Here is a 22,990-nt window from a genome sequence, read left to right on the forward strand (position 1 = left end):
GCTGAAATACAGAATAAAGCATGTTCTGAGTGTTCTGTTATCAGAACATGTTATAAATTCTGAGGATGTAAAAGTTGAAACAGGGTTGGACTGTAATTTATGACTTAGTATTCTTTTATGAAGATCCAGTATAAGTGGACACCTACATGGCAAATCAAATAGAGCCCACTGCTGGAACATCTGTCTGACCATATGCTTTGGCTTCAGGTTCAGTGTAGAAACTAAAATGCTAATGACTCCATCCATCATCACAGAGCTTGGTGGGCATGCATCATTGGATTGGACAGAGAAATTCAACAGTGGAGTTATTGTAAGTTGGAATTGTGTGGGTAGATTTGGTGACACCATTTGTTTTGGTGAATTGAAATGAGGCTGTTTAATGTGTGACTGGTAATCCTATGCAGATTGCCATCAAAGCCGTGGCAGTTGGGCCAATCTGTCAGCAATTGCTGCAGGTGTTGGCCCTGTGCCTCCTCAGTGGGCCTGCCAAAACAGGAAAGTCAGCCATCACTTTGCACTTGGTGAGGTTCGTCACACTAATGTAGTATGATACAGCTAGTTTCTCAGCCCAAGGAAATGTCATTCCTTATGGAGCAATAGATAATTCAAGCAATAGATTGAGAGTAATAATTGGAGAGTAAAATTAGTAAAATGAAATGCAAATTGCTCTAAAAAAAAAAACAAAAACAAAGAGAGGCTGACCTCTTGGAGTACCAGTTGTTGTCAGCTGAGGATCAGTGAAAATGGTTGGTCTGAAACTTCTGGGCATACAGTGTTTTGTCTATCCAGGGGGATGTAATGGCCTTATTCTTGCACTGCATGTGAATATCATCATGCAAGCAGTGGAAATCAGAAGCATGGTATTTTACAAAATGAGTTAATTCAAAAGTATAAAAATTTTAGCTGATGAAACCTATCACTACTCAATTTCAAATGCCACACAGTCATCGCTCACAGAGCTCCCTCTGATGCTTCCACACTATGGTATTTTTCCATGCCTATTTATACTGTCACATGAAGTGCCTGGATGTTTGTAGCGTATTTCATTTCCACAAGAGATGTTACTATCCCCAATAGGATTTCCTTTTGAAAATGGAGAATTCTTAGAAAAAATTGATCTATGCCTAGAAGACGAAGTTTATGGTGGGCAATTCATTGAAAACTAATTTGAGAGGAATATTTCAAAACCTAATTGACTAAACATGTAATATGTGATTAGCTTATATTAGATACCATGTAAAGAAAAGAAAAGTAAAGAAAAAAGTAATGAGTTATAGTGAAAATTGTCCTACTGTCCAGACTTGATGAAAGTCCTGACATTTTCTAAGTCATTGGCCCTAAGAGTGGCTGACGCATATCTAAAATATTAGAATAAGAAAAGGCAGTGTGTAATTACTAGGACAGTGAATAAAAATTACTATAACAGTGAATAAAGTTGAAGACATGATGTCAGAATGGCTAAAGCGACATTGTGTAAATATATCTTGAGATTCATGGGAGACCAGATAAACTTCATAAAATCTTAGATTCTTGGGAATATTCAAGAGGGATTTAATTTGTTCTGTATAGGTTCTAAAGTATAATACTAAGTAATAGTTCGAAGCTCTATGGTGAGAGATATAAGCTGATTATAAGGAAGAACTTTGTAATTGTAGGGCTGTTGAAACTTAGTATGAGCTATTCCAGGAGGTAGTAAAACTACAATTAGTGGAAGTATCTAAGCATAATCTGGATAAGCACTTGCTAGAGCTGTAGAGGATGTTTAAGCATGAGGCTGAATACATTTTAAGATCCTTTCAGCCCTGAGAAATGCCTCTGTAACTGAGTAAGAAAAGACAATATAGAATTTAAGCACTATACTATTTCAGAGTTGAGAGAGGGGTACATTGACTGGAATGTTTGGTGAAATCATTAAGGAAGATTTAATTGAGTCTTTGAAGGATCTATAGGACATGAATAGCAAAGATACGTGAGCATGGTTATCACTGCAGGTTAGTGCGTGTGCGGGTGGGATAGGAACGTCAGGAGAAGGATCCTGTTGAAGTGGAAGGTTCGCAATGAGAAGTGGAGGTAAATACGGGTTTTTGGCAGGGTTGAGACTAGGCCATGATGAAGACATAAACCAGAAAGAAGCTACTATTAGCAGTGCAGATATCAAGTAGTAAGGGCCTGGGATTGGCCGGTGCTGGTGGAATCGAAAAATACATGAGTAACAAAGGAGAGGGAGATGAAAGAAGTACCAGTTGACAGAATTGGGGAGCATGTGAGTGAAATGATCAAGTCAGCTTTCCAAATTTCCTCAAAAGTTTATTTTTTAAAGCCAGTCATTGAATTTGTTTTCTCATTGTCTGTCTTGGGACTGATTTGTCTGTTAGACCCATCTGTTTCCTTTTTTTTCTTTTCTTTCTATCTTCATAATTGCATATAAGTTATCCTAGATAAGAATGAAAGGTGAGGGGACATTCCCCATTCCTTTTGGCTCTTTTAAGCTTTATTATTTTTTTTTAAGATTTTATTTTATTTATTTGACACAGAGAGAGAGAGAGCACAAGCAGGGGGAGCAGCAGGCAGAGGGAGAGGGAGCCCAATGCGGGGCTCGATCCCAGGACCATGGGATCATGACCTGAACCAAAGTCAGACGCTTAACCGACTGAGCCACCTAGGCGCCCCTCTTTTGAGCTTTAATAGAAGTTTACCAAGACAGTTTGAAGCTTGTAGGTGGTCTTGATATCTACTGGAAGGCTGTTGGTGCTTTTAGCCTTGGCTTCTTTTATATCTTGCAGCTCAAAAAACAGGAGTAATGTCCGAAGGCAGTGTTAACCATGTCTCTGGTGCTTCTCTGATTTCTTGTAAACTGATAGATAAACACTAGCCTGCTATTTAATTCTAATTGTCTCTTTTTATTCTTAGTTTAAGCAGTAGTGACTTTTTTTTCTGTATATATGCTGATTTACAATTATTTCTGTTTCACTTAAGAGACCATGTACCATTTGGTAGCTAAGCTATCACTCTTGTCAGTCTGCTGCTTTTCCTCAGGGCATTGGTTTATTTGAGTTCAGGGCATTATATTCTTCCTTCCTGGCTTCATACAAAGAATTATGGGCTATTGGTCTTGAAGCAAAATCATTGACCAAGTATCATGGATTGTAATGTTTATCTTTTATCTTCGGCATTTTGGGCGTGTATGTATGTAAATGGTGAACATCAGAACATTTAATCATATTTAATATTTAGGATTGTTAAGTATCCCTGAGGTCATTTTAGTTGGCTTTCTGTGGCTTTCTACCATAAAGAGTTCAAAGCCTTGAATATAGAGTCCATTCTTTTCCATCTTCAATAATTTATAAACTCTTGGGTTTGTTGTCTGCAGATTACATAATTGATTATAAATGAATAATGTGTGGAAAATACTTTATCTTTCTTATCTACCCCTGGAGCATAACTGAAAGCCCGGCAGTCATAGAAGCTCAAGGATTTCTTCCTATCGATATCTATAAATAACAATTTACTGCTTTTTCTGTGCAAGAATAATGCACTCTTCTGTTGTTCCTAAAGCTGCCCTTCAGTGTGTTTTCTAAGTGTGTCACATCAAACACTTTACAACTTTCCGTTGACTTCCTGTGATCAGTGTTACAGTGTGGCGGCTCTGGTAGCAGGCTGGGTTTCTTCGATATGAAAAGCAATCTGATATAAAGATCTGATATTGGGCGCCTGGGTGGCTCAGTCGTTAAGCGTCTGCCTTCAGCTCAGGTCATGATCCCAGGGTCCTGGGATCGAGTCCCACATCGGGCTCCCGGCTCAGCGGGAAGCCTGCTTCTCCCTCTCCCACTACCCCTGCTTGTGTTCCCTCTCTCGCTGTCTCTCTCTCTGTTGAAAAATAAATAAAATCTTTAAAAAAAAAAAAAAGAAAAAAAAAAAAGATCTGATATTTATAAAATCATTTTATTATACAACAAAACATAGAAAATCACACAAAAATAAGAACAATGGATAAATTTTTATAAGGTACACACCACACAGGACAAGAAAGGGACTTTGCCAGCCAGCCTACGGGCTCCTTCTGAGGGCTCAGTCCCAGCCACACCTGAGCCAGCTCTCTACCTCTGCAAGTAATGGTTTTCATAACTTTTAGCCCTTCTTTGTTTTTGCATAGTTTTTTTCCCACTTATACGTACATTCCTAAACGCTCTAAATTAGTCTTGTCTAATTTTTAAAATAGGTTTTTTAAAGTCTCTTTTCATCTCTGGGTTTGTCCTCTGTCTCCCTTTCTTTTACTCACAGTTTGTCTATTGAGGAGGAACCCAGACCGCTGACGGGTGGTTTTGCACTGTCTGCATTTTACCGATTGCATACAAATGTCCTCTTCGATTCAACACGTTCTGAATTTTTCTGTAAATTGGCAGCCACATCCAGAGTCAAGTCTGATCCTTTGGCCATGCTGGAGGTGGTGCCTGGTATGATTACAGGAGGCACGGAATGTCTCTCTCTCTCTCTCTTTGAGATCTTGATAGCCATCGATGCTGAATGCCTATATTCATTGTGCAGGCTGTAAATTGTGATCTAATTCTATTATTTCTTTTGTATTAGTTTAGTTCAAGAAGAGATACTTCTCATCTACCTTTCACTACCCAGTGACATACTTCATTAGGGGAAGGGAGGATAAATGCTCAGATCTTTGCTTTAGTTATTGGTTGTCAATATAATGAGTGGATTCCTTACCATTCTCCAAAGGTGACTGATTCTTCTTCTTCTTCTTCTTATGAACTCGTGGACTTAAACATGTTTAATTGACTTCAGTTTGTTGTAATTATTACTATTATTACCACTATTAAAACTCAAACGGGCCCATCTTTGGCTAGTGAGAACCTCTTCAGGTTGACTCCAGAGTTGTTTTGATAGGACTTGAGTAGTTTTTGGTAGTTTCCTGCCATCTGATATTGTGAGATGCTCCATCATCATTTCCTACATTTTCTTCTCTAGACCTGGTGTGCTGGTTTGGTTTAGTGAGAAATTGTATTTCAGGACCATGATGTGGTTGCTGAAGGGTGCTCATTTTGTTAGACCTTTTCAGTGAACAGAAGTAAGGGAAAATGCATATTTAAAGATAAAATATCTATGAGTTCTTATTTCTATTTCAACTTTAAGCCTAAATATTTTCAGTTAATGTTTTCTCTATTACAGCTTGTCAGTTATGGGTTCTCTTTTTCATGCTACTATTCTTGGGTCTCAGTAACACAGGGGAAGAGAGAATTAGAATACTCCATAATTCCTCATTTTTAAAATCTGATGTCATTTTGAATACTTGTACCATGTAACTCAGCATATAACTACTGCATACTATACTCTCTCTCATATAGCCCTCATTTACTTAGTTCTGCAGGTAACTATGTTTTTAGTGATCACTATCAGTTTGTATCTCGTATCTTCCCAGTAACTTCGGTTGTTTGAAAGTCATTTTGTGGTAGAGTGTTCAAGAATAGCACATAAAATTAATATTCCCTGAGTTCTTGGATGTTGATAAGTTTATATGTGCACTTGATTTTTTTTTGTACCCTTGATTCTTTTTTTAAGATTTTATTTATTTATTTGAGAGAGAGAGAGATAGGGAGAGAGAACGAGCATGAGCAGGGGGAGGGATAGAGGGAGAGGGAGAGAATCTCAAGTGGACTCCTCACTGAGCGTGAACCCCGACACAGAGCTCGATCTCACAACTCTGAGGTTATGACCTGAGTTGAAATCAGGGGTTGGATGCTTAACCAACTGAGCCACCCAGGCGCCCCTGTGCCCTTCTTAGGTCAGTTTTGCAGGATATAAAGTCCTTTGTTCACATTTTCTTTCCTTGAATAACTTTAATATGCTACTTCATTTCATTCTGGCATAAAGCCTTGCTATCAAAGTCTGATAATATTTGTTTCCTTATAAGTCATCTATCTGCTTTTTCTAGATATTCAAAGGATTTTTTTTCCTTTTTTTTTTTTTTAAGATTTTTATTTTATCAGAATATGTATCACTGTGGGTCATTCTAGGCTACTGTTCTCAGGTATGTGGTGTGTTCTTCCATTGTGTATTTTTAAAACTTTTTTTTTTTTTAATTTTCAGAAGGTGCTTTTAGTTATTATTTAAGTACTTTTTTTGTTTCCTTGCTTCTGTATGGACTTGTGTTATCTCTATGTTTGATCTTCTTTGCGTTTCATCATTAATAGTCACTATCTCTGGAATCCTTTTTGTTCTCTTTATTTTAAATTAAAAGTCTCTTTTTCCCCAACATTCTGTTTTGCTTAAGACATCATCTGTTGATTTTATTTACACTAGTTAATCATACTTCTGAAATAACTTTTTTCTTTCATTTCTAATTTTTCTTGAGTTCTGTCATCTTATTTATGAGTTTTATTAATTCAAATTTATATTATTCTTTCATGTCATGAATCATTTTCTTAATATGTTTTAGCATAGCTTGGAATTAGGTTTCAGTTTTGATCTGTTTTATGGGCATATTTTCCTGGCTTACTTTCAGAGACTCTGGGGTTTATACTCTGCTCTTTATTCTATTTTAAACTTATAATAACTTTATGTTGGACTTGACCTTGATACTTTTAAGTTGTTCATTTTTATGTGAATTATATTGTCTCGAAATTTTAAAATGGGATGTGGAGTTCAGGAAAACTTTTCTGATTTCAAGAATCCGTCTTTTGTTCCTGTGAGATATGTTTAAAAATATGGCCACTTGCTTTCTCGGATTTCTTGATTTTGTTCTCATCTCCACTCTGTCTGGGCCTTTTCTTTCCTTACTTTCTCTTGTTGTTTTGTCTGTTTTTATGTGTCAGATTGAGAAAGACTGAAAAATTATCCCACTGCCACCAAGTTGCCAGAATCCCTCAAGTGTAATGCTTTAATTGTATTGGTCTCTTTGCTCTACTCAATTTCCCTCTTACTATGAATGGCATAGTTTTATAATTGTAAACTCACATGCTTTATATTCCTTATTTTCTCCAGTGCAGTTTGATGCAACCAGCCAATACCGTTATTTATATTCCTTAGTTTGTCTAAAATTTTCTAAGGTCACAAATGCACGGTCACCCAGAACTTTACCTTCTATAGGTATTTGATTAGGAATATCTAATGGTAATATTTTGCATCTCTTTACTACATCATGCTATGGACTAAAAATGTCTCTTTTACTACTGGCAATAGAGTTACTATTGCCTCTAAGTCTAACCAGATTTGGAGAACCAATTCTAGAAAACCTAGAACCAAAGCAGATCAGAAAACTCAGCTTTAAAAAATCTGTTCTTCTAGAAGCATTTCTGGTAACAAAATCATCTATATCTGTCAGTGTTCAAACGTGAAAAGCATATGTATATGTGTGTATACCCACCCCCTTTCTTTTTAATCCTAAAAGGATTTACTGCAGGGAATTGGTTTTTGTGATTGTGGGGCTAGCTAGGCAAGTCTGAAGTCTGCAGGTCAAACCCTTGGGAGGGGCAGGCTGGTGTATTCAGGCACAAACTCAAGTTGCTGTTTATAGGTGGAATTTCTTCAACTTCAGGGGAGCCTCAGCTCTGCTTTTAAAACATTTTAACTAATTGAATCAAGTCCACCCAGATTATCTAGGATAATCTCCCTTACTTAGTGTCAACTGGTTATAGACTTCAATTCCATCTCCAGAATCCCTTTACAGGGACACCTAGTTTGATTGAATAACTTGGGACTGTAGCGTAGACAAGTTGAATTATCAAAAGACCATCACAGTTATTAAATTTTTATTTGCTTAGATATTATGTTGATCATTATCTTCATTATATTGCTGTTATCAGGATTTGCAATGAGAACTTTTATACAATTAGTCTCATTAATATTCTCAACATCTTTGTTGAATAGCAGGTACAAATAGATACCCCCAGTTTTAAATAAAAAGGTGGAGATGTGAGAAATGATGAGAATTGTGAAGCTACTAAATGGTTGTTTCAGGACTGGAACCTAGGTATCATCCTCCATCAGGTGTGGTTCAGTCCACTTTCTCATGCTCTCTGTGTCACTCCTTGTACCTCAACACTATGGAGACACCTATGCTTTGTAGGTTAAAACTCTTTTTCTTGTTTAATAGCTGACTTTACATTTTTCACACTTGGGTAATGATCGATTCTTGTAATTTGTTATCCCCAGCACATTTTTACCTGCTTTTTAATCAGAATTATTTTTGCAATCTCTCTTTTTTTTCTGTGTCAAATATCATTCAGCTTGTTCAGTCCTTTCATTGCCAAATAGTAAATATGTTGACCAACTTAATATTGTCATTTTAGTGTAATTTTCCTCGAAGAACACTATGTTCTTATTAAATGCTTAATCTGTTGAAATAAATATAATAATTTCTAGTGGATATAAATAAGTGCTTTTCTCAAAACAGTAACATGTTTCTAATTTTAGAAATGTCTAGATTTCTAAGCCTTTAATTTTGCCATAAAACCTTTTGTGTTTCTAAAATTCTTGGTTTAATTGTTCAATAATAATAATAATAGCTTATGAGAAAGAAAAAAACATTCATATGGTAGACAAGCCCTGGTAAGGAATCCTCAGTTCCTTGGCATTAATTTGGCTGGATTGTTGTATGATTCACTTCAACCTTACTTAATTATATTGTGCAAATTTACTTTGGGTTTAGTTTTGGACAAAAGGGCAAGTACTGACAAATCATATGCCATCCTCTTAGTCCCCTTAATGTATTCAACAGGAACCTAAATACCAAATGTAGGGAAACAGTCTCTTAACAGTTTCTCTGACTCCAAGAGGATGGAGGGATCATATATCATCATGTGCCCAAGAAAGGCAGTGAAAAATAAATAAACCGATAAATGTAATTTAATATTTTCTTCAAGTCAACAGAGTGAAATAATCCCTGCAAGTATTCTAAGAGCCACATTATTTAATTTTAAATTAAATTGGATTAATTCTATTCCTCAAGCTTTGAAAAGAAAAGCTGAGATAAACTGTATCATATTTTAACTGTACCATATTAACTTTTAGGAGTTCAAGCTGAAAGTAATATAAAACCAAGTGTATTATGTCCTTTAACAGGAAGTCCAAGAAAGAAAGGGGCTCTAGGAGTTGTTGATACCATTTCAAACACTTGCTCAAGAACCTGATTCTGTCTTCCTCCCTGATGTGCTGTCCTCTGTGTGTCCACTTTTCCCTCACATTGGGTTCTCTCACATCGACAAGTCCACTCTTTTAGTTTTAGGCATAACGAGAAAAAGAAAAGAGGATCCACTGTGTCTTCTCTAGAAGTGTGAAAACCTTCCTGGAAGGGAATTGACCTGTTTTTGTCGAATCTCATTGGCCAGAATCAGGGTACACACCATTTTTATACCTTTCACTATGATTAGGAATAGGACTTCCATGATTGTTTTCTACCAGTGTGTCTCAAGCTGTAATGTCTTGATGCGTAACCTAGGGATCTTGTGAAAATGTAGATTTTGATTCAGTAGGTTTAGAGTGATCTCTAGACTTAGGCTTTGACAGGTGATTCTGATGCTGCTGGTCTGTAGATCACACTTGGAATAGCAAGGGCTTTGATTAATAACCTGGGTATTATAGATGTTGAGAATTAACCAATATTATCACTGCACTACTTTAAGCCGGGTACCGAACTTGTCAAATAAACACTGCATATGGCCTGCATGAGGGAGCTCACTTAGTTAAATAGAGGAGTAATAACTCAGAGACTCTAATGACAAATCTCAGCAACCTGTATGGAGACACAGCAACTAAGAAAGCATGGTGAGGATATGAGAAGTGGCGGAGAGAAAAAGGCAAAGTGTTAGGTTATAATCCTTGGATCATATAATTTTGTGGTTCGTTTCTCAGTATTTCTCAGAGCTGGGGACATTTACAGTGGCAAAATCATATAAAAAATCTCAAAGCAGGATAAAGAGCCTGGAACTAAAGAATGTAAAAGCAGAAAACTATATGCAAACACTGCTGCATAAAGGAGAAATTTAACGTGACTTCTTTCTTCCTTCATAGTGCTGCCCACTCTGCTAAATTGATAGTTTGTAGTCAGTCAGGCAAAGACCTATTATTTTGGATTATAAAAGAAAAGTTATCATTATTTTTTACTTCTGAAATGTACATGTCATCATTTGCTATTTTTAACTGTAATGCATTACTGGAAGTTGAGTAAATAATGCAATGTGTAGTAGAGTAGGTTATATTTCTCTTTGGTACAATGCATTGACCAAGGCTTTACAACAAATAATCAATTCATTGGACTGGACCTATAATATAAATGGGGGAAAAAAGCAACTTTGGCTTAGTTTAGAGGAAATACTGCTGGATTTTGTGTCATTAAACCTGGTTTAGAGTTTTAATCCTGCTACTAACAGGCTACATATCACATTTCTAATCTTTCTGAATCCTGATTTTATGATCTTTTAGTGGAAATAACTGTCACATAGGTTTTTTTGAGATAGCAGTGACAGAACCAAGATAATAGCCTATATACCATCAGGTACATGGAGGCACTTATTAAATGATTATTGAAGATAAGCCTGAATATTATGAGGGTATAATGGTATGATGAATGGTTATTGTTATTTCAAAAGAGAAATAACATGTATGTCAGGGGCGCCTGGGTGGCTCAGTCGTTAAGCATCTGCCTTCGGCTTGGGTCATGATCCCAGGATCCTGGGATCAAGCCCCTCATCGGGCTCCCTGCTCAGTGGGGAGCCTGCTTCTCCCTCTCCCACTCCCCCTGCTTGTGTTCCCTCTCTCACTGTGTCTCTCTCTGTCAAATAAATAAAATCTTAAAAAAAAAAAATAGCATGTATGTCTACTGTGCTCTTTAATTATATAAACAATGTATATCCTATATAAGCATATTTTGTGCTTATGTTAGCATATTACTAAACACAAATATAAACATAATGTAATGTAATCACCTTTGTGTACTCCTGGATCTCCTTAAGCAGGCCCCTCAATGTCTTTAAGTTGAGGTATTGTTCAGAAATAGCTTGGCATAAATGATCTCCAGATGCCTTTGAGGTTCTGTATTTATGTAGCTTCCCTTTATTATTACTTTTAATTAATGATTAGTATATTTTGTTATAGTAATTGGTAAAAGCCTAAGGAGGGCTTACATATTCTTGTCTCTAAAAACAGCAGTGAATTTAATTCATTTTAACCAAGAACTTGAGCAACTCAGTAAATAAAGATAATATATATGATGGCAGGGAAGAAAAATATGTATGTAAGTAAGACTTGAAACCCTACCTTTAGGGTGATTTCAGTATACCAAGAGGGAAAAAAGTATATATCTATATCTGTATCTATCTATATATGATATGATATGAGAAGTGGGGGAGATATCTTTCTCTCCCTTATATATATATCTGTATATACTATATAGATACATAGTAACTTTTATAGAGAGAGATATATAGAGAGTTCCCCCACTTCTCATATCATATCATATATATATATATATATATATAGAGAGAGAGAGAGAGAGAGAGAGAATATATTAGAATAGATTCAAGATAGAAAAGCCTGTCATTGAGGCTTTGATGCCTGGTTGTAAAGTAAGGGGTCAAGTGAGGTCTCATTGAAAATGCAGGAAGGGAAAAATGAAGGGGGGGAAATCGGAGGGGGAGACGAACCATGAGAGACTATGGACTCTGAGGAACAAACTGAGGGTTCTAGAGGGGAGGGGGGTGGGAGGATGGGTTACCCTGGTGATGGGTATTAAGGAGGGCACGTTCTGCATGGAGCACTGGGTGTTATATGCAAATAATGAATCATGGAATGCTACATCTAAAACTAATGATGTAATGTATGGTGACTAACATAACATAATAAAAAAAAAAGAATGCAGAGGATTGAAGAAATGGGAGAATCACATGGTCAGCTGTGGTTCTAGAGGAAACCGTCATAGCACGGGAACTTGGATATTCTAAGGTCGTAAAAGAGGCTGTTGGGCATCACTGAGGCCAGGGTGAGTTTGGGGATCGCTGAGAATATTCACAGGACTATGCTGGAGAGGACACTTTAGCCTGGTAGATCACTGTGATGGGGATGATACTTGGGCATGCTGGGAATTCCAGAAGTTGAGAGGTTGGTGAGTGGGATTGTAGAGGAATGTCGGTCCGCAAGGGACGAACTGGGTAATGGTGGCCTTCCCTAAAGGAGAGGGAGGCCAGAGAAGAAAACATGCCCTCCTTTAAAGAAAAGTTTGGAGGAAGGTGGTATCATGAGATGAATGGCGATTAAGATGGAAAGAGGAAATAATGATGACTGAGAGAGAAACATTGAAGGTACTTAGAATCTCTTCATTAGAGAAGATGGGCTTTTGAAAGGCATGGAGTTAAAAGACGTGGGTGTGTGAGTGCACACACAAGGTAATTCAGAAGGAGGGCTGCCCAGGGACTTGGCTGGTCTTGCAGAAGAGCTGAGAAATATAAATGGCAGAGAGGAAGGTGCTGGAAGGTTGAGGGCACCATTGGAGGGATAAGTTAGAGGAAGAGGAAGTGAGAGTATGTGCAGGTATAAAGAGTGCCTTCCAGTTAGAAAGATTGTATCAAATGATGTAATCATTGAAAAAAGGGCAGCCTGAAATTTGCATATGTAATGGATTTTTGTTTGTGTGGTTTGTATGGAAAAAGAATCTAGACTTGATTTTATGGGTTTTTATCTTAAGACTTCTGAATATAAGCTGCATATATAAGCTTATGCTTATATGCTTAATGAAGAGAAAATACAATATAGGCATTTTGTCTTCATTATTATCCAGGAGAATGATCAGAGATCTTGGTGCAAAAATCATGGAATAGGTGGGTAAGGAAAGAGTTAACAAAAAGCTGAATGAATAAGGGGCGCCTGGGTGGCTCAGTTCTTGAGTCTGCCTTAGGCTCAGGTCATGATCCCAGGGTCCTGGAATAGAGCCCCATGGATCGAACCCCAGGTCATTGGGCTCTCTGCTCAGCGGGGATTCTGCTTCTCCCTTTCCCACTCCCCACTGCTTGTGTTCCTTCTCTTGCTGTCTCTCTCTCTCTCTCTCTCTCTCTCTGTGTCAAAATAAATAAATAAAATCTTTAAAAAAAATGCTGAATGAATAAAATATGGTAAAATCATAGTTGGGACTTTGTGTCCTTAGGTGTATATGTATGCGTATGCATACCCATACATGCGTATATACTACATAGTATGCACAGATACATCATTTCAGGGATGTGGAGAAAAGAGAGTACAGATACAGTGGATTTTAGGATTTAAAGTTACTAAAGTAATAGAATGATCCCTTTATTATTTACTCTTTTAAAAAATACAAAGTGCTTCAGCCATGAAAAAATTATAGGAAACAGTAAGATGACCACTAATGTACCCACCAAATTTAAAAGAAGTTGACATTTTGCATTTTTATTTCATATACTAATTTTTGTTAAGGAATTTTATTTGAGGTTTTAACATGTATACGTGTATTTCACATCAGCGGAATAATGGAGCTGGTTGTGATAGCTATTGCTAATTTTTCAGTAATTTTAGGAGCCAAACGATATTACATTGGTAATGTGAAAGGGACCATAGTGGGAGTATTTACACCACAGAAATTCGGACATGATACAAATCAACACTTTATATTTTTGGTTAGGAACGAATTGTTCAGCATTTTACCAGCACACTGCTGGTCTTAGTTTGCATAAACATTTACACTGTATTTTGTTGGATGGCCAAATCTCAGTCTATTCAGGAAAATTTGGATCTTTCCCATATTGAACTTTTCTTATATTGAAATGATTCTGAGTTTGACATTCTTGTACATTATCTCTTTGATCACATATGCAAAAATGATTCATTCAGATGTAGAAATACAGAAGTGAACTTTTGGGTGCTAGGGTATATACATCTTCAGATTTACTAGATAGTAACAAATTATCTTCTAAAATGACTGTAATATTTTATACTTCCATTTGTAATTTTAGAGCTTTTGTTTCCCACATCTAGTAGTATGAGATGATCTTTAAGTAGTATGAAAGGATACCAGGATATTTAGCATTTCACCAACAAGAGTTGAGGTTGAGGATCATGACCGGTTCTTTCTCATAGTTATGACTTTTCTTTTGCCCTTTGTGCTGTCTTTGACATATAGACATTTTAAAATTAAGGTTGAGGATTTCTTTTCATGGTTATTAGACATATACATTTTCTCTTTTTATAGCCTGTCCACTTTTTGATAGGGTTGTTTGTCTTTTTTCTTATTGAACTGTAGAAGATCTTTACATAACCTGGCTATTTATCTTTTGATGGATTATTTCCATGACAAATATCTTATCACAGTTCGTGGCTTGGTTTTTTTTCACTTTATTTATGATGTCTTTCAACATGTAGAAGTTATAAATTTTATTATAGTTGAATTTTTCAACCATTTCCTTTATAGCTTACACTTACTGGTCTTGTGTGAGGTACCCTGATGTCATAAATATGCTTTTCAGTATTTCATTTTGAAAGTTGACAGATATGCTATTAACATTTAGGTCCTTTTGATTACTTCTCTTAAACGGTATAAATTGGCTGTCATTAATGCCAAAGAGATAAGGTTTGCAAAGAGGTACAGATTTTGGTTTGGCTCTAAATTATTCATCAGTATTTTATTGTCATTCTGTGGTCGGTCACATGCTACACTTTTAGAATACAAAGATGCATTGGGCATGGTCTTGGTCTTCTTATGGGGACAAACCTATTATATAGCACATGCTGTATAGAATAAGGGCTAAAAGAAGCTCCCATATGTATACTCTGGGAAAAGGAATTATATGCCATGGGGCCAATAACTGTTCTGTTAATTCATATGCTCTGAGCCAATAACAATTTTATGGAAAATAGTAGTAATGTATAGTATCAGTGCTATACCCCTAAAGGATACCAGTGTTTATTTCCATGCTTTTTTTGGGTTGAATGACAATGGAAAAGATTTGTGGGGCTACATAGACATTTTCCTCCTAATTTAGGAACGAGAATAATTTATCACAGGTATCGGTTGCTAAGATGCTTTAGATTTATGGAAATGTTAAGAACCTGTTTTTTAAAGATTGGTTTCTGCTTGCAGAGACGAAATGGAGAAGATATACCAGTAGCCCAGACTAAGAACATCAATCACAGAAGATTTGCTGCTTCCTTTAGATTGCAGGAAGTGACAAAAACTGACCAGGACTTGTACCGCTGTGTAACGCAGTCAGAACGAGGCTCCGGTGTGTCCAATTTCGCTCAACTTATTGTAAGAGGTAAAGTTGCTTTCACTTCATGACATTGCTTGGCTTGGTTAGAACAAAGCAGCCTTGTAGTTATTTTGATTGATTTTTAAACCTGCTGCTCTTCATCGCAAGTCACTGAAAAATTTTATCATATAAAAGTTCTGCTGATGTCTTAAAGTACAATAAGACTGTTGTACATTTGTCGAACAAGGTTTCAACAAGTGTTTTCCATAGAAAGGAATCTATTTTAAAAAGCTGTAATAGGGCTAACCATGTAGAACACTTTATTCCATTTTGCCACCATCTAGTTTTGCATTTTAATTTTAGACTTGCTTTTCCTGTTTAAAATAGCTCCACAGATACCACTTTTGTTCTTCAAAGCGTTGTGGCCATGAGGTCAAGGTCAGAGTTTCTATCCCCATGGAGATCTGTAAAGGTTAACGGTATCAAAACCCAGTGGTGGTGGATGTTCACCAATTCTGGCCCCCAGAGGATCTTAGAAAGTTAGGCTTGCTAAGTGGTCTTTAGCTTAGCTTGACAAGTACACGTGCACAATGTGTATTAAATTCATTCAAAATTTACTGGGTCCCTGATACTATGAAACATATACACCAAATATATACACTGTTCCAGTTTGTGGAGATAAAATTGTAAATAAAATACAAAGTCCCTGACCATGTAGAGCTCAACACTGAGGTATATTAGGCACACTATATAGAAGAATACTGAAAATGTATCAAATTATGATATGTGTTATGAAGAAACATAAATACTCAAAGTGATGGTGATTAATATTTTTGTTAGGGTGATCTGGAAGACCTCTTTGAGAGGGGTAGTTGAACTGAAGCCCTAAAAATGAGGAATCGGGTACCTGGGTGGCTGAGTCCGTTAAGCGTCTGCCTTTGGCTCAGGTCCTGATCCCAGGGTCCTGGGATCGAGTCCCACATCAGGCTCCCTGCTTGGCGGGGAGTCTGCTTCTCTGCCCCTCCCCTGGCTCATGTGCATTCTCTCTCACTCGCTCACTCTCTTTCTCTCTCAAATAAATAAGATCTTTAAAAAAAATAAAAATGAGGAATCTATTTCCTATGTGAAAATTTAAAGGAAATACAGCTCTGTTGAATAGACTCCGGCATCAATCAATAATGACACAAATGAAAATAATTATAAACCACCTAAATCTCCTCAAGTTTGGGAGATCCTAACAAGAATGTCTAACCTGAACTGAGATTTATCTGAGACATCAAGACAAGGTCCTTGTGAGTGAGCTTTCTTTGAGATAGGATCTGAAGGTTGAGAACCATTGTCCAGGTGAGGGATGTGGATGTGGGGGCAGGGATAAGAGAAATAAATGCCCGCAGGAAGTGCCAGGCAGAGAACAGGGCACGTGTCAAGGCCCAGAGGCTGGAAGGAGAACATGAGAGACATCCATATTCAAGTTAATCTATTTTAAATGCTTGACATCAAATGTCTTTTACATATATTATTTCATTTTAAGATTTACTTGATTTTAATACTTTAACCTTTAATGCTTTAGAGAGAAGAAAATTGAAATTCAGACTATATGATAATTGCCCAGAGCCACAAAAATCTAATAATTGACTGAACCAGAATTTAACCCTGTGTTTCTTGACTCCTGAGGCTGGGCTCCTTCTTTTCCACCACAGCTTTATCTCACATTATCATGATTAAATAATGCCACTAGCCGTTTGTAATGCTTTTTGTCTTGAGAGATCCTATAGATCATTTTTTTAAAAAAAAGTTTATCTTTGTAGACTGGATATGACTCTGTATTAAATAAGACTTCTCTCGTGTCTCCAGAGTCAGCTCATATCATCTGCTTAAGTTCATGAAATCACAGTCCCAGTTAATTGAATAATAAGAAAATAGGATAGTATTTTAGCGTTCAGTGCTCAGGCAAGGTTCAGGCAGAGAGACGATTTTTATGTTTGTAGATGCTTGTATACTCATCTCTCTTGAGCCTGTTCCAGCCGCTTTCTCACCTGAGCCTACTTTGGAAAGCCTGAAGGTGTCCTTGGGTAGTCTTCAGAGTGATTAATATGCTCTGGATACCGGAAGTTGGGTGTGCCCTTGAGTCATCATGCTCACTGATGTGTATGGTACTCTGCATTTGATGTGCAGGCGCTTAAAGAGCTGGTGGCTTTTCATAGTGCAGTTAGAGTGCTTTTGAATACCATACAGTTATTTATATGTGTGTCTGTCTGTCTGTGTGTGCGTATGTCGATGTGTATATATACGTATATATACATATGTATACTTTTTTTGAGGAAGTGGTCTTGTGGTGTATTCAACAGTTTGTAGAAAGCAGAGTTGAAACTTTTATCTGGGTGTTCCGTTTGAAAGATACATTTCCTTTTCTCGTAGAGCTGTTTTATATTTGTGTATTTTAGTTTTGTTTTGGCATTACCAGATCTCTCTTGTTTATCTGAATCAAAAAATAGATTTTATCATTTTATCAAAGCTTGGTTTTCTTTACCTGGAGACAGATGTATTATGGCTGCTCTGGGAGTGTTACTTGTGGAATAAATATTTCAGTAAGATGTATAAATAGAGAATCTTTGGATTTCATAGAGAAGTTTGACTTTTTTTCTTTTCCTTTTTTAAAGTTCTGCCATTTAGCCTACATTTTGTTTCAGATTTTATATAGTTGGGTTAAAATACAATGGTGCTTTAAATCTTGCTATCCAGAGTCCGCCAACAATTTAGAAACATATTTTGATTGTTTTGGCAGTTTTATTTTCTTTTCAACATATTTAGGTTGTTCTATATCTAATACTTACAGGTAATACTTTGCTTGTTTTATTTTGAAAACGAATATAAAGGAATAAATTTTCTTGTTTGTCTAGATAACCACCAAATAAATATTTTTAACCAAACAACCCACCCTTTGGGGTCGGCTGTCCTGGTGCTAAAACAGTGCTGAGAATTAACTATGGTGACAGGTCCTGTCTCTCATTGGCACTTTTAAAGCTGACATCCTGTTACATCGATACAAAAGATGGTAATTTTAAAGGAAATTTTTGGGGCAGTGATATGAATAGTCTTTAATAAGAGCTGGCATAGCATTGCCTGTTGTCAAAAATGACCCAAGGGTAAGAGTGTATTAGTGCATTTTCTCCTAAACTGGAAGTGACAGGGCGTGCTTAAGGCTCTCTCACTACTGTCCGTTACAAATGAAAATTTCACTGCAAAATTCTCATGGAAGAGTATTGATCTCTGTGTTCCCACAGCCAGAAGAAGAAGAAAAAAAAAGTATACTGAAACAGAATTTACTTTGTCATGACTTTAGCATTGCTTCCAGATCATTTTGAGTAATGATAATGTCTTCACCTTGTGGAAGGCAATCTTTATTGACAAAAAGTTTTTACAGAGATGAGGTGAAGAGCAGATGTTTCTGTTCAATGCTTTTACAAAATTGAAGTGTAAAAAATGTGAAATACAGGTTGAAATGGCATTTACAAGCTGAAAGCTGAAAGCCCTGACTTTGTAGCCTAAGTTGTGTTACAGATTCTCATCCTTTACTTCATTTGCAATCTTCTCCGTTCTTTCCCGCCTCTCCACATCAAGGGTCCACTTACATTCCTGACCAACTGACCCACAACAAACTTCTCTGAAATTCTCTGTCTGCTGCAACTGACACTCAATTTCTATTCCTATTTGTTAGTTATGCTTTTCTATTTTTTTTATCAGTGAAACTCCAGTTACATTTTAAGTTATTTAATGTGAAAAACACAGTTTTTGTTTGTCTCTGTTGGTTTGATTTTTAAATTTTAGCGCCACCAACTATCAGCCATCATCAAAATGCTGTGGACGTAAAAAGTATTGAGTTAATATTTTTATCTATTCTCAGTGAATACTAGCGACCTCTAGCTGTGGAGTCAGTAGGGTGGATGTCTGTCCCCAGCCTTACTCTGCATGTAGGTGGACCTGTAAAACAAATTTTGGTGTTTAAAATGATAAGGGGTTTGGATTGTTGTTGATACTTCCCTTTGTAAGACAATAAAACTTAGCTTCAAGATAAGGGTATTTACTGACTTTGTACCTGGAAGGTACAGGGGTAGGCTTTAGGGTTGGTTCATTTAGTCATGAAAAATCCAGGTTCTTTCCAGTTCTTCTCTCTGCAGTCCATAGTTTTGTCTTCTATCCTAAACTAGGGTCTCCTCATGGACGTCGGATAGCAGTATACTTACATACTTCTTTGGACTCATTCACTTGGGGATAGAGAAGTTACTACCTTCCACAAGTATCAAAAATAGCATGGTTGCATGTGGAGAGACAACTGGACTATCCAGTAGAGAACATTTGTACATGGGATTCCAGAGCACAAGCAATGTTATTCAGAGAGAGTTACTAATTCTGTTCAGGTAAGATAGGAACTGAGGAAGTATTTTAAAAGAATGTACAAGTTAATTCTGAAGGACGTACAGTTTGGAATTTTGTTGTGCAGGAGAAAGGTGTTATCCTAAGTCCGGAGAAGTGTGGAGTGGGTGAATTTGGTGAATGGCAAGCTGTTTACTGGAATCACTTGCCCAATACCAGTTACCCGCTACACCGGGGAAGAAGGAAAGAAGTCCAAACTAACACTGCGTTTGCATTTGGACTTTTCAAGTTCTCCTATCGAAATCATTTGTGATTTTTGTTCCATCAGAGCCTGTCTGGTTTATCTTTGTTTGCTACAGCACCTGCCACAATATTTTTGCATAGATGATCGATACTTCTCTAACAATTAATAACTAAAATTGTTTAGTTAAAGTCAGAATGGTGGGGCTGACCCTGAAAGATAAAGGGAATAGATGATGAGCTGTGGGCCACCTCATCTACACATGGGATGGAGATTTCTGGCCTCCGGGAAAGGATGGTAGCAACTGTTTTTTGTAGTGTCTGAATCAGGCTGTCTTCTCCTACAAACTAGTAAGGGTGACTTTAAGTTTGGGATGATTTTTTTTTTTTTTTAAATAATTTTTATTTGACCGATGTGTTCTACTCTAGTCTTTTTTTGTATAAAATCTTAAAAATCAGGTCTGAATATTTCATTTTAATGTTTTTATATCAGAAGCAAGGACATTTGGGAAGTGGAAAACATGACATACTAATACTTTTGTTCGTTGGTGGTTAAAGGCCATGGAATTTCTAGCTTGAGTCCATCAGCGTGCGCTTAATACCACACACTGTTGATTTTTAACTAGTTTTCGGGGCACGGCTGTCAGACTTATGCATTCATATAAAGATCCTTTTTCTTAATGGTGACTTGAAGATCCCTTTTCTTTGCTTCTATTGTGAAAACTAGTCACCTTGACAGGAAATTTGGAGTTATCTGGGAGAATTCAGTACAAATACCTATATTTTATAAAATCTGAACTATAATGAAATCCAAGAACACATGAATTAATAACACACTAATTTTCCCCAACTGCCCCTATATAGTTAGGAAAGTACATGAAGTTGGTTGAGGGGTGGGAGGGGGTAACCAAATGTCTCAAATTTGTAGCCGGCTCCAAATGTTGCATATTTTAAAATTTTACTTTGCTACCCTTCAGTATGATAAAAGAAACATTTGGAGTCTCCTCTCATTCATTGTAGCTACTTGTAATTCAGGTGATTCAGTGTACAAGGTGTCCGGTACATTTTTAAATTCTAAATGAGCAAAAGGATACTAGATGTCCTCATTTTAGATAGTATGTTATGATAGAGATTCTGTTCTATCCACTTTCGCACACGATTATTTCAAATACTTTTTCCTATTAATTTCCTCCTCTCAGTTTTCTTCAGCTACTTCATGAAAATGGCAGCGTGAGGGGCTTGTTTTGCCCACGTGGTTATTTTCACGTTATTTATTTTGTTTTAAAAATAAAAACGCAATCAGAGTTCTTTCCCAGGGGAGTTTTGAGTGTATTTTCATAGGTGATTCATGTGTAGAGCTCTACATAATGTTTAGCAGTTGAGGTGCTGGTCACTGTTTTTTGTAGTGAATCTTTGGGGAGTTTGCTTTTGTTGGAGCTTACTTCTTAAGAATCTGAGAAGGATCAAAGAGGAAGCAGGGAGATTTGCATGCCAGATAATTCTTTCTGTGAACTCCAGGGAATTTGATTTCAGAGCACTGTTCCTAGGCCTATATTTTGCTTCTGAGTCTCTCAATTCCGTTCTCTTGGAGTTTGTGATAAATGTAATTTGGGCCCATTTCTTCCAGAGGACTTATATCAACTTCATGAACTAACAGTGTCTATAATTTATATTCCCCTCCCTGCTGACTATTTTTCCTTCCCTTACCCCAAACCAAAAAGGAAGCAATGAAGTCAGTTTGCAACTTCATTGGAAAATCAGCAAGCAGCCTTTGTTGAGTACTTAAAATGGTTAAGTAAGAGGCACCAGAGATTGCAAAGAGACAGAAGACATCATTCCAGCTCTCAAGCAATTTTAATCTAATTAATTTTATAGGAAAAGGTCAAATCATCGAGTATTTTGGCACAGATCTTTGATTTTGGTCACATTTCTAATTCTATAGGAAAAAAAAAAGTAAGATCCTCTAACAAATAAAAAATACCATACCTAAGGAGCTATTACATTAAAGCCCTTTATTAAGCACTGTTTTGGTAAATAATGTTGTACGGTTAGAGTCTTACAGAATGTTAATTAAACAGAAGCTCTGTAGCTGACAGATTGAAATCAATCAGTGAGACAGAGAGCTAAAACTCATAGTATTGTTAGCGGTACAATGAGTAAAGATGGCAGGATAAGTGTTGTGGAGGGATGCGGGACATTACTTCATTAGTTTAAGTTCTTGAGTCTGTTCTACTCTCCCAGGACTTCATTTCCGAGAGAGTCAAGAGTAATATGCTCCCCTTACCAGTGTATGACTGACAGGTGGGTGAGTTTTCGTGTTTAGCTTTTTACAGTTAGAATAAACTGTTTACCATTGAGATGTTCACATCCTTTTTAAAAGCTAGCTGACACACATTCTGCTTCCTAGTAAAATGTCATCAGGAGCCTGACTTACTAAGAATACAAAGTAAGAAATACACAGCAAACAGAAAACATTCACAAAATGTTAGGTAGACTTCAAATGTTCGGTAAATCAGTCAAAACCAACTTGTTCAACGAAGTGTTATCATATTACTGCAGAAATCACTTTTCTTTCCGTCTGGGGTAATATAAATCATGTTATTTGCTTTTCTAAGGAGCATTTAGTCTAGAAAGAATGAAAAACAATCGTCAAGTCAACACAAATAAGAACAGGTAAACATTTATATTTTGTTAGTCCTCAGCATGGATTGTGTTTACTTCATAGTTACTAGCTTTTACAAAAAAGGAAAAGTTGTCCATTTTGGTGTTAAAAGTGAGGTTTGAGGACTGAGAACTGGACAGAGACTAAATAATTGTGGCAAAATGTGGGCAGTTTTTCTTAACACATAAATCCATGACAACCTCTCCTTATATAGCTTTATCTAAGTTCGGCTGTTTGTTTTGCGGGAAATCATGGCTTACAGATGTTCTCGTCTCTTACCAGGTATAAGGAAGGGGTTGCTTCTAAATTTAGGATATAATTTGGGAGTTAACTTTGTTTTACTCTCCATTTTCTCTTTCTGAGCCTTAAACTAAGAAAATATTTTGCTGTCTTTCTGCAGTATTACACAATTTGGAATCGGATTTAGTGGTTTCGGCACAGAATCTGTCGTTGTGTTAAAACAAACAAACAAACAACGAATGAATAGTTACCTGTTCCCTTGTTAGAAAGA

The 22,990-nt window shown here is 36.7% G+C and overlaps 1 protein-coding gene across 13 annotated transcripts in view; it reads left to right on the plus strand.

Annotated features, from left to right (window-relative positions):
- Window positions 1-22,990, plus strand: part of PTPRK (protein tyrosine phosphatase receptor type K) — a 554,769-nt gene that overhangs the window by 288,599 nt on the left and 243,180 nt on the right. For all 13 annotated transcript variants that reach the window (XM_032407893.1, XM_032407895.1, XM_032407898.1 and 10 more), the window contains exon 6: window positions 15,095-15,269. In XM_032407893.1, the coding sequence (XP_032263784.1) occupies window positions 15,095-15,269 (175 nt within the window). The remainder of the gene's footprint in view (window positions 1-15,094; window positions 15,270-22,990) is intronic.

The sequence above is a fragment of the Phoca vitulina genome, unplaced genomic scaffold (assembly GCF_004348235.1).
Source record: "Phoca vitulina isolate PV1807 unplaced genomic scaffold, GSC_HSeal_1.0 scaffold9, whole genome shotgun sequence".
Classification (NCBI taxonomy): domain Eukaryota; kingdom Metazoa; phylum Chordata; class Mammalia; order Carnivora; family Phocidae; genus Phoca; species Phoca vitulina.